General features: G+C 37.7%; 1 protein-coding gene across 1 annotated transcript in view; it reads left to right on the top strand.

Moving 5' to 3' along the window:
• ARID5B (AT-rich interaction domain 5B) overlaps positions 1 to 12,879 on the top strand; it is a 178,452-nt gene that overhangs the window by 19,605 nt on the left and 145,968 nt on the right. Inside the window, exon 3 of the mRNA XM_079793054.1 lies at positions 9,956 to 10,181. Coding sequence (XP_079649180.1) covers positions 9,956 to 10,181 — 226 coding nt within the window. The remainder of the gene's footprint in view (positions 1 to 9,955; positions 10,182 to 12,879) is intronic.

Raw genomic sequence — 12,879 nt, 5'->3', positions numbered from 1 at the left:
CTAATGAGCCTCCATGGCAAATCCATTTGATCATGTTAAGGGAGTCAAATTAAACCTCAGTGCATACTTGAGAGGATATCTTCATCACTCAGACAACAGAAAATTCTTCACATTTTTTACTGGCTCATGAATGCTGATTTCTGTAGTCTTTACTTTGGGACAAAAACACAATACAAGCTAAAAAATTAAAACTCCTTTTGTTGCAAAATGACTTTAAATCCCATGCACCCCAGGAAATTGGAGGGAATTAGGGGAATGTTCTGTGTCCCTGGGTGGCAGTGGGGTCAAGTGTTACTACTGAAAGGGCTTAAGAGACCAATTTCCCAGAAAGATAATGATGCAAGCAAAGCTGGCTTCTGGTTCCACTTCAGTTTTCTCCTCTCTAAAATGGGCCTAGGAATACTCAGCGAGTCCTTGTAGGGATTAGGGAAAGTAATGTCTGTTAAATTCATAGATTAGTGTCTGAGTAAATTAAAGCATCTCAGAGTTTCTGCCGCTGTATCCTTGAGAGCTGAGGAGAATGACTCAGAAACCCAGACATTCCTGATTGCTTTTGGCACAACTTTCCTTTCGAGGTACCCAGCAGGAGCTGCAGGGATATTATTGTTCCCAGACAGAAAAGAGGTAGGTTGCCCTGGCTGGTGTGGCTCAGTTGGTTGGAACATTGTCCCGTACATCAAAAGGCGGTGGGTTCAATTCCTGGACAGGGCACATACCTAGGTTGCACATTCAATCCTCTGTCCGGGTGCATTGCATGCAGGAAGCAACAAATTGATGTTTCTCTCTCTCTCTCTCTCTCTCTCTCTCTCTCATTCTCTCTCTCTCTCTCTCTCTCTCTCTCTCTCTCTCTCTCTCTCTCTCTCTCTCTCCCTCTCTTTAAAATCAAGATTTTTTTTTTCAAAGAAAGAGATAGGAATTCACAGTTACTCATAGGTGTCATCAGAATACCACTCACTCTTATTCCTTGATTTTCAGGTCAGGTGATATTATGTAATATTAGTAAAAGCCATTGTTTCTTGGATGCCTACCTGTGCTGACAAGTGTACTATAACAACTTCAACATCTGAACTACCCTATGAGATGGGTTCTTTTATACCATTTCCCCCTTTGTTTAAGATGAGACTTTGGCAAGATGATGTCTCGGGGGCATTAAACATGGTAGAGCTGCATTTGAGCCTGGGCCCATCACAATCAGAAGCCAGTGCTTTCTCAGTGTCCCTTCTTTTCTCCCAGCGTGAAACATCCAGAGACCGTGTACAATTAAAATAAGTATTTGTTGCATGCTTTAGGCCCAGCATGGTCCATGGCTCTCTGGGAAATATAAGATAAGTAGAAGTTAAAGCTACTTGCCTCTAAAAAGTCTCTGTAATTCAGGTGTTTACTGTAGAAGGCAGATTTGTGCAATTCAGCATCAAATACTGATGCCTAGCAAAGATTTAACATTATGCCACAGACAATAACAGCAATTCCCAGGTCGGGGACCAACTTAGTGTTGATATTATTTTATTTTGCTTAGTAAGGATATTAGAAAAACAGTAACTACTAACATCTATTGCCATCCTCATTTCAGAGGGAAAAAATGATAACACCAGATAAAAAGGAGGAGAGATAAAGTCTTAAATGGAAAGAGGGTGCAGAGGGCCCCTCCAGATCAATGTGGCTCCCTTCTCTCTGCTCTGCCCTAGAAGGCTGACCTGTGTAGGCTCCATTAACAGAACTCCCGGGCCCTGTGGCTTCCAGTAGGGTTCAGCCATAGAGATGAGAGGGAGGAGAGTGAAGGCAGGTATTTATTCCCTGTTCTTTCCTGTGAGGTTCCTCCAGGCTGATGGTGTCCCTCTAAGGAAGAGTCACTGCCACTAGAAGAAAGCTCTGTTCTGATCCTGGTAACCATCCCCTCTCACTTTTGACCCTTTGGCTTAGGAGTGGTGGTAGCTGAACTGCTGCTAGCTATGCTATCTGTCTCATATGGTTGTTTTACATCTCACCAACACCTTTGTCATTAGTCCCTTTGTAAACCTTTCTTGGATGATCATTCCATTTATTTCCTATTGGGATCCCAACTGATACAAGGATAATTCTTGAAATGTAGCAAACTTAGTTTCATGAAAGGCTCACTGCATTGTCTTCATTTTTCTCATTTCACCAGTGACCAGTTAAAGCTTCATCTTGTGGATCCACATTACCATTCAGTTTTGCCTGACTTTTTTGGACCTCTGATAGGCAGCTATGTGCCTATAGAGTGAAACCGTTTTACTCACTCTGTAGCTATCCTGTTAGCAGACACACTAATGTGGAACAGGAACAGTGACTGGGCACACGAAAAGGTGCCTTGAAAAACAGGTATCTGAGGGAGGCTTGAAAGCAAGGGGGTGGCCAAACCAGCCAGGACCAATGGTGGCCTTTTCCTCCCCTTGCCTGAGTCCTTTGGTGTACACCATAGGCACAAATGCCTGGCAAGAATGGTTAGGGCACTAGCTGGTATGGTTGCCAGTGGTCTTTCTAAAAGTTGACACTTAATTTTATTTTCATCTGTAGCCTCTATCTGGATGAAAATTTCAGACTCTTATGGAACCAATTGGACTATTACTTTGGCTTTACAATATATGTAGCTAACATCCCCAGATGATGTGTTTTGTGTTCCCAACATTTATCACATTTTAACTACTACAAAGAACATTTTTAAAATCCAGGGGAAATTGAGGTGAATATGCTGTGTTTTGCTGTTTTCATCCTCCCCGCCCCCCCGTAACCCCTCTAATATTATTAGACTTACGTGTTTATTGTCATTTGGACTCTATTCACACAGCTGAGTATTTCTCTCCTCAGCAATGATCTGTGACTGGGTACTACATGGTGTTATAAGGAAGGGCATGGCCTGAAGTTTCACACATCACTAATACCCATATCCTAGTGGTTTGAACGTGGTCATGTGGCTGCACCTGGCTATAAGGAAAGCAAGGAAATGGTGCCTTTATTCTGGACCCAGCAATTTAGCAGTTTATTGTCAAGAAGAAAGGAAGAATAGATATTCGGGAAAAGTTAGCCACAGTTGGGGAGTGTTAAATTCCCCCGTGTCAACTAAGATGTTTTCTTACACATAAGCCAAATGGGCTGTGCAATTCCATTGAGCTTGAGCTGACTCTGAGACATCTAAATTGGCAACAGGGGACTGGAGTCTAAAGGAATATTTGGAACCAAACTGTAGAATGTAGCCATGGGCTAACAGGTGAACATTGTAATTCCCAGGGAAAATTATTTCTTCAAGGAATGTTTTGCAGAGAAAGAAGACCTGGACCCAGACTGCATCTAAGTATATATGTTTACGACATTTTTCTGGTAGGGAGATTGAATAAGGAGGAAGGGAAATTGAACAAAGCAAAGGAATACGGCGGTGTTAGGTGTTGGGTAGGTGTTCTTCTCCAAGGATCTCTTGAATATCTGCACATCTTGTGAGCACAGCCACTGACTGCCTTTGTTCTGGACTGTTTTTGAAGGATGTTTATTTGTTTAGTGAACAAACCGCCTTGAAGACAGAGCGAGTGTCTTCCTCCGGGAACAAAGGGCAGGCATGCTTACTGACGGGTGTTAAAGATTTGGGTTCCCTACATTCAGGGGCCTTCTCCTATAATGCACCCTACTGTACATGCAGGTATTATCTAGCCCTCTTCCCATCTCCTTTTGGGAAGTGGGTATTAAGGAACCAACACAAAAGCTGATACTTTGACTACAGCTATTGCTGTAAACCATCCTTCGTCAATGACGAAGAGTCCCGTGTCCTTTGCCACTGTCCACAAAACTGTGGCAACTGGTAAGTTTGAAAGTAGAGTAAAATCTCAGACTCTTCACAGTTCTTAATAAGAGGAAGAGTTTCATTTCAGGGTAGAGCTGTTCATTACCAAATGCTACTAAGAGGTCAAGGAAAATGAAAATGAAAAGGCCTTGGGCCCTAGCCGGTCAGGGCACATGTGGGAGGCAACCAATGAATGTGTCTCACATCGATGTTTCTCTCTCTGTATCTCCCCCTCCCTTCCATTCTCTAATGGAAAAATATCCTCAGGTGAGGATTAACAAAAACAAAACAAACAAACAACAACAACAACACAACAAAAGAAAAGAAAAGGCCTTGGTTTAATGATACAGTACAGTGGTTCTCAAAGTTTTTGGACTCAAGATCCTTCACACTAAAATTATTGAGGAGCTTGTGGGTTACTCTATTGATATTTAATGTGTTAGAATTAAAACTGAGAAATAAATTAAAATATTAATTCATTTAACATAACAATAATGTAACATCCATATGCAAAAAAAAAGGAATGTCAAGCTGACCCTCACACCTTATACAAAACTAAGTCAAAATGGATTATACTTTTAAATGTGGAACTATGAAAGTTTTGGAAGAAAACGTAGAAGAAATTCTTCATGACCTGGTATTAGGCAAAGAGCTCATAGACATAACAGCAAAACCACAATCCATAGAAGAAAAAACTGACCAATGGACTTGATCAAATTTAAAACTTTTTTTTTGTGTGCAAGACAGTAAAAAGAATGAAAACACAAGCTACAAATTGGAAGGAGATATTTTCAAACCACATATCTGATGAAAGACTTGTATCCAGAAAGTACAAGAACTCTCAAAACTCAATGGTAAGGAAACAAACAACCTAATTTAAAAAATGGGCAAAAACTTAAACACACACTTAACCAAAAAGGATATACATATGGTAAATTAGCACCTGAAAAGATGTTCAACATCACTAGTCATTAGGAAAATGAACATTTAAAACATGCTGAGAAACTACTAAATACATATTAGAATGGCAATAATAAATTAATTAACAGTGATATGCTAAGTGTTAGTGAAGATGAGAAACAACTGGGACTCTCATAAATTACTGGTGGGAATGCGAAATGTTACAGCTACTCTGGAAAGCAGTTGGGCAGTTTTTACATAATTAAATATTCACTTACCATATGACTCAGCGATCCCTCTCCTAGGTATGTACTGTGGAGAATGGAAGATGTATGCTCACAAAAAATCTTGTACGTGAATGTTTCTAACAGCTCTGTTTGTAAACACTCCAACTGGAAACAACTCAGTTATCTTCAATGGATGAATGGATAAACCAACTTGGCGACACATTCATACTATGGTATACTACTCAGCAATAAAAAGGAACAAGCTATTGATACGTGTGGCAACATGGATTGATCTCAAAGGTTGTTATGCTGAGTGAAAGAAGCAGTCTCAAAAGATTTCATACTGTAGGATTCAATTTCTATGACATTTTGGAAAAGAGAAAACTATAGGAAGAACAGATCAGTTCTTGCCATGTGTTAAAGCACATAGAACTGCACACCATAAAAGGGATATTTAATCAAGGAACATAGATGCATATATAGCCATGGACACAGACAATAGTGTGAGGAAGGGCTGGGATGGGACATGGGCTGGGTGGAGGGGGGCAAAGGGAGAGAAAATGGGGGACATCTGTAATACTGTCAACAATACATTTTTAAAAACAGATATTTTACTGCAAGTTAACTTTAAAACTAAAATGGCAAAATAAACTCATTATTAAATGTAAAACATTTTTATAAAATTTAACCACATTTTTTGAAATGAAAAATTAGTAAAAACAGTGGTATTGTTTTACATTTTTGTCAATCTCTCCATTATCTAGCTTAATAGAGACAGCTGGATTCTCATATCTTGTGGGTTATCTCTATTGATAGTTAATGTGTTAGAGCGTTCTCTGGGTTGCTACTACATACGTCATGTAGTCTCTGGAAAACCCCAACTTGAAAGAGACTAAGAAAGAAAAAAGCAAATAATGTCTGAGTATTATTAGGATCATTGTTTTGACTCCATGGACCACCTGAAATAGTCTCAGGGATTCCCCAAGGCCCCTGGACCACACTTTGAGAACCACGGATCTAATACATCTCAGTCATTTTCATAGCATCTTCGCTTTTTTTCTTTTTTTCTTTTTGTCATACCCACATGTCCCCATGTTAACTTAATGGTTTTGTTCAGATTGGTCAATTTTTAAAAACATATCTATTTCAAGAGGAAACTTTCTATAGCTCCTGTAAATGAGAAACCAGTTTCATTTTCCTGTAAATGGAAAGTAGCCACACAAAAAATAAGCAATGTGTAACTTACATTTAAAAAAAATAAATTTACCCATGAACAATCCAAACTCATCTCCGCATGGCATGCTTTGGAAAATGGAATGCAAAGGAGTGATGATAACGTCAACTGACATACCACTTCATTTATGTTAGCCTGTTTAATCCTCACAATTATCATGAAAGGTGGATTATTATTATCCTTTTATAAACATTTGAAATATATGTGTGTATGTGCATATATATATATATATATATATATATATACACACACACAGACATATATGCATAATAATCTGGCCACTCAGTGTGTGTATTAGAGGCCCGGTGCATGAATTCGTGCATGGGTGTGGTCCGGCCAGCCTGGCCAGGGGAGGGGACATGGGAAGTTGGCCCGCCTGCCTGCTGGTCCAACTCCTAGTCGAGGGGACAATTTGCATATTAGCCTTTTATTATATAGGATATACACTGAGTGGCCAGATTATATGAAGTTGTCCAGTGCTCCATAGTGAGTAAATTGCAGAGTTGGGATTTGAACCCAGGCAGATAGGAAACCTGGATTCTTGTCCAAGTTCTAGCAGAACTTACCACTAGGCCATGTCCCTGAACGTTATTGTCCTCATTAATAAAATGAGGTAAGTGGACTAAATCAGAGTATGCAAGTTCCAACACTGGGTGCCTGCCCAAGGGACCAGGCAGGTAAGGGAAATGTGGACGGAATGTAAGGCAGCCCAAGGGACCGGGCAGGTAAGAGGAATGTGGACGGAATGTAAGGTAATGCGGAGTTGTGGGGACAGTGGTAATTAGAGATCTCGAATCTTGTCTAAGGAAGGCAACTGCTACTCACATTCAATTGTTTTTTATTGGTGATGGTGGGCTTTTTGTTTTTGTTGTTTTTGACAGATATACTTTTATTTCATTTTATTTTACAAGAGAAGCTGGAAGTCTGGATACTTTTGTATAATTTATCAGTGTTTAGAACCCTTGGAGAGGCCAGCCATACACATGGGCTGGCTGATTTATGACCTCTTGACTAGCTGATCTCCTCTGACTTAAAGGATTCCATGATTGAATAAGCTGTTTTCACACAGTGGTGGAAACAAAATCCAAATTACAGAAAGAGGCAGTTTAAAACATTAATGAAAGGGAGTATGGATTTAGAAAGTGTCTCAACACAGCCTACATAAATATTGATTAGGAGCCAGGTTAATTGAAAAGCCAAGGTACACTAATAGAAGAACAAAGTATTTCTTTGTGTTCCTTTTGTGTTGTATTAGAGTAAATCAGCAATATTTATCCAGTGCTAATGCTCAGTTTGCAGACAGCTAATGTAATTATGAGACGAGCTTATTGAAATTCTTTTCTTAAACATAGAGACTTGCCCAAGAATGGTGGGTATTAGGAACTTTAGTCAGCACTTGTTCAGAATAATAAATTCAAGCATGTGATCTATGCCATTGTGTGTACAAAGTAATGTTTCCTGAGACATTTTCTATATATATATTGGCTGTTTTGTTTTTTGGGTTGGTTTGTTGTTTCCCCTCCTCTGCTTATCAGATTTCCTTCTAAATCCTGGCATTTGACAATGTTGCAGGGCCAGTTTCTCTGTGAATCCAGTAAAACATACTGGTGGTTTCACAATTAAGCCAAATTTGGGTTTATGGCTTATGCAGGTTTATGTGAATTCCTGCGTTTGTTTTTGTGTGTTGTGTATATATATATTCAGAAGGCCCCTTTCAAAGAGAAAAGGAGGGTGGGCAGAATCTCTGGTCTGAATCTTGAAAGATGGGTTTATTCATCAATGACATCATTAGGACTGTATTTTCTCTTGGTTAATAAACTATTTGTTTGGCGGGTATTGGAAGCCAGCCAGAGCTAGTCATGCCATTTCTTGGAAATGATCTGAAGCAACTGGTAATTGAAATGATAATCATTTGATCAGAGTGAGAGCTATTTGAAAATAACACTCATTTCCAAACTTGTCTCTTCTAGGGAACCATATTTGGTAAAATTGTTGTCAAATTCCATCTTGGCTAATGTTGAGACTTATATAGCATGATAATTATTTTCCAGTCTATTCTAAACTAGATTTCTGGTTTGCCCTGTCCAGAAGCTGTTCCCATATGTTTTGAGACAATAACCCAGGCTGAATTTTCAGTCTGACATTTAATAATAACCATGTAATAGCTATAAAATGCGTGACAACTACAGATCTTTTATTGCAAGAGGATAGTGTAGTGAATCAGAGTGAAATCATCCGTTGAAATGGTACTTTGTAATATGCCCCATTGTTTACGTAAAGCATTGAAATATTTTTTTCTCGAGCAGAGGGTCAAAACAGTTTCCACTTTGTCTCCCATTTAGTGTAAGTTCATAGTTAATCGTGATAAGAGAAAAGATTCCATTACGCAAGTTTTACTTTTCATTTTTGATAGAGTATTTGTTATTTTGCTACTGCCTAACAAACTTTCTTCTCAGAAGCAGCTTGGAACTGGAGGAGCAGAAGTGTAATTTTAGATCCCACCTTAAAATATTTCTAAAAACTAAACCCAGGGTTTTTGTGTGTTTTTTATTGTGAGAGACTTATCTTAATAAACCCTTTTTTGTTTGCTTTGGAGTAGCGTGTGTAATACTGTGGTGTGTGTGTGTGTGTGTGTGTGTGTGTGTGTGTGTGTGTGTGTGAAGGAGGAAAGAGTCATGTTTAACAGCCAAATTAGTCAAAATCACTTGTGAATTCCTTTTGTTTAATAGCTTAGAGACATCTTCCTGTTGTTGTTTGTCAAAAATATTTCTCAGATTTTATAAGCTTGGGGGTTTTCAGAGCTAAGCTTTTTTTCAGAAATGTGAAGTAAAAGAAATGAAAGAAGTCAGTTCAAGTTGAAATGTCAAATGTTTCAAATAATTTAACTTAAAACCCAGTGAGATGATCTTAAGCCTTTTCCAAAGAATCTTCGAGTAAGAGAGGCCCTCCTCTGCTCCATGTATGGACATCTAATAAATATCTCACTGGATTAATTCTGAGTCAGAAAAGTTGGTTGTTTCCTGGAAGCAATTAGAGATGCTTAAAATTCAAATTTATGAGCCATAGGAGAAACTTAAGTTTCAACTACTTTTCTTAGATTCAAAGGCTTTCTCCTCACTCGCCCTCTCGCCTCTTACCCCATATGTATTAAAAGAAAAAAATCAGTTCATTTCTCAACTTACAAAGTTTTTAAGAAACATGAGTATGTGTAAGTTTCTTTCAGTGGGAAGCACATAACATTTATGAAGTATTTCTTTTGGGATTACATCACAGTTTTATTTAATTTTTAGGACAAAAGTTAAATTCAATATTTGTGTATAAGCCAAGGGAAAATGTACCATAAACATAGGAATTTTAGGGTGAGTCAGAGTTCCAAGAATCCCAGATTTACTTAGACTATTTATATAGAGACAGGCTAACCATTAGTCATCTAGTTCTCACTTTTTTACTTTTGCAATTAATTGCACTTAAAAATTAGCTTTCACCCAAGTGGTTAGATAGGCAGAGTGAGTTTTGGCAACTAGCATTAAAAAATGGCTGTTAGAATTACTGCTCAAGTTTTGTACTTTCTAATCATATAACAAATATATCTTATAAATTATTCCTCAACTAGACAACCAGCAGTGAAAAACCACTGAAATGAAGTGAGTTATTGAAGAATCTCTGTCATCAAAAAGCACATTGTCAGCTGGCATAAGGTTAAGCTGCTCAAATAGTTTTTCAGATGGGCTTTGTTGAAAATTTATCATTTACCCCAGAACCACAAATAATGATTTTTGTTCTTTCCCCAACCACCTATTGTAGGATGAAGTCATTGCTGTTTCTGAAAAAGTGATTGTGAAGCTTGAAGACCTGGTCAAGTGGGTACATTCTGATTTCTCCAAGTGGAGATGTGGCCTCCACGCTGGGTCCCTGAAAACAGAGGCCTTGGGAAGGAATGGACAGAAGGAAGCTCTGCTGAAGTACAGGCAGTCAACCCTCAACAGTGGACTCAACTTCAAAGACGTTCTCAAGGAAAAGGCTGACCTTGGTAAATACAGTCTGTACTTCTAAATCCAATGTGTGGGCGTATACAGTAACCTCCTTTTCTGGTTGTAGATTTTCCTGGAAACCCTGATATATATTTGCCAATATATACACATATAAATACTGATATATATGTATGTGTGTGTATATATGTATATATGTATGTATATATACACAAATATACATATATACATACATACATATATACATATATACATATATATATATCCTGATTATATATATAATTTTTTTTTAACTTTGAAGGGGCCTGAGAATATAGATGGACAACTACATTACCTGTTAGATCACAGGACCTGCTATGTGTAAACCCCTGAGCCAGGAACTGGCTGCTATAACACGTGGCCTTAAGCAGCTTCCAGTTGGGGTCAAGGTATAAGACTTACTTAGCCACCTAAACTGAATTAGTGAAGAGTTTGGATATTTGCTCTAAGTAGATAGTATGACATCAATAGAACGCCATGTTGGAATTTCACGTTTTACATTGGATGGAAAGCAAAATGAGGAAGAGATGAGTTGCTTAATGTGGAACAGGAGAGCAAGGCCAAAGCAGGGCTGGTCAGCATAGGTTTTCCTGAGCTTTTTAGGCATCACCATCACCTACATATTTTTTTCTTTCCTTCCTTTCTCTCTTCCTCTGTAAGTTCAAAGGAGAACTGGGATTTGGAGTAGTTATTCTAATTAGTGTTTGAATCCTGACTGTGCTGCCTTGCCTTGGGCAAATAATTTAACCTCTAAGCCTCAGTTTCTCCATCTGAAAAATATTGAAACTTTATAGGGTCACTGTGAAATGTAAGATATAAAGGATCAAGCACAGAGATTGGTATAAGAGGAGCTCCACAATTAATTCTGTTGCTTTTTTTTTTTTTTTAACACTTTTCTCCTCTACTGACATTTTTGTACCCCTGGTGGTTTTGTGTTTTTTTTTTCTTTTGTTTGTATCTCCCTGTGGCATCCACTGACTTACTCTTCTAACATTGCTCAAGACCCAAGCTGACCTCTGATTTAGACTAGTTATTTCCTCTTTAGGCAAAGAGGAACTTTACTTTTAACATCTTAAGGCATCTTTTTCTTTCATTCTAACACAATGCTGATTTTCATAGCCCTATTTTATGCCTCAATATGACAACTTCCTTCCTGTTTTTTTTCACCTAGTATTTAACTATTTCAACAAACGTAGATTATCTTAATTGGCGTAAAGAGACTGAATAAAACCAGTGACTGACTATCTTTCATGTGATCTGGTTTGTGATGAGCTGTACTGTGCTTTGGGAATAGCATTAATATTTTCTTGCAATTTGAGTTTAATGATCAACAGTTTCCTGGCACCTTTTGGTAGATGTCAGACAGTAATATTTTGGACATGGCAGCCTGCTGGTCATGTGCACAATTAAAGACAATTATTAATCTAATGGTTTTCCTTTTAAAGTCCAAAGAACTTTTTTTAAAAGAAATCTTCCTCTACGGTATATGCAGTTACACCCCTCAATTCTGTGAACACACAGACAAGTCTTCTGACGTGGGACGGTGCTGAATAATACATCTGTTTTGTCACTTTCCTAATGTTTGATCTAAGTATTGCTATTGTCTTGTTTTCCTTACCATTAAAAGCTTTCTTTTGTTTGAAATTTTTTTTCTTTAGTTATGGAATATACTGTTACTAATAAAAAACTAAACAGGAAACCCATGGGGGACAAAAGGATGTGTAGATGGTTAAGCTTGATGTCACACATATAAACAAGAGTATTTATAGCAAGGTTATTTTGTGTTTGATTTTATTTTGGAGGATGAGCTTTATTTTTTAAATATATTTTTTATTGTTGATAGTATTACAGATATCTCCCATTATTTTTTTCGAGGAGGATCTTTATTTTTTATTATTGTTTTAAAAATGTATTTTTATTGGCTTGTGTTTTAGCATTGATAGTTTATTAATGAACATGGAAAGAAACCGAATCTCTTAATTCCATCAAGAGATTTATAGGTTTTAATATTTTGAATTCTAAAAAAATGTCCATATTCTACATTTTGAATAATTGATTTCAGAAGTAATTGGTTTCAAGTGAATATTCAAAGTACTTAGTGGTTTTAAAATCTAGTTGTTCATCAGACACACCAGGGGAATTTAAAAAATAATACTGATTGCTGACTCTGCTTCCCCAGATTCTTCTTTCAGTAGGACTGAGGCAAGGCTATGGAGTATTTGCTGATAAAGGGCATTTTAGGGAATTCTAATTTTCTTTTTTCTTTTTTTCTTTTTTTTGCCAGAGTGGGGTGTCTCATTTGGGAAACAATTCTACTATTAGTGTTGAGGAAGAGAAAATAATCAACAGGAGATTTGATTGGAGGCTCTTCTCTGTTGAGCAAGAAACATCATGTACTTTTTCTTTATTTAATGTAAAATACCCCTTTAAGGATAGAATTTGGGCCTTGAAATTCTACTCAGTTGGTATGAACTGTGGGGAATTTGAGACAAATAGCTTTTGTAATTGGAATGCACACTGTGTTGTAATAATGTGGAAAGAGAAACAAAAACTTTCCTTAATGTAATGAGTTTCCATTATCTGCTTGATCTAAGGTTTACAAGTCTACATTGTTAGGATTTATATTGGGGAGATAGGGGGTGTCATTTGCTGTATGCATTCCTGTCCCAGCAACTTTCTCTTCAACCTCTTCATCTCTCT

Source organism: Cnephaeus nilssonii, assembly GCF_951640355.1.
Source record: "Cnephaeus nilssonii genome assembly, chromosome: 16".
Taxonomy (NCBI): domain Eukaryota; kingdom Metazoa; phylum Chordata; class Mammalia; order Chiroptera; family Vespertilionidae; genus Cnephaeus; species Cnephaeus nilssonii.
This window is presented reverse-complemented; position numbering and strand designations above follow the sequence as displayed.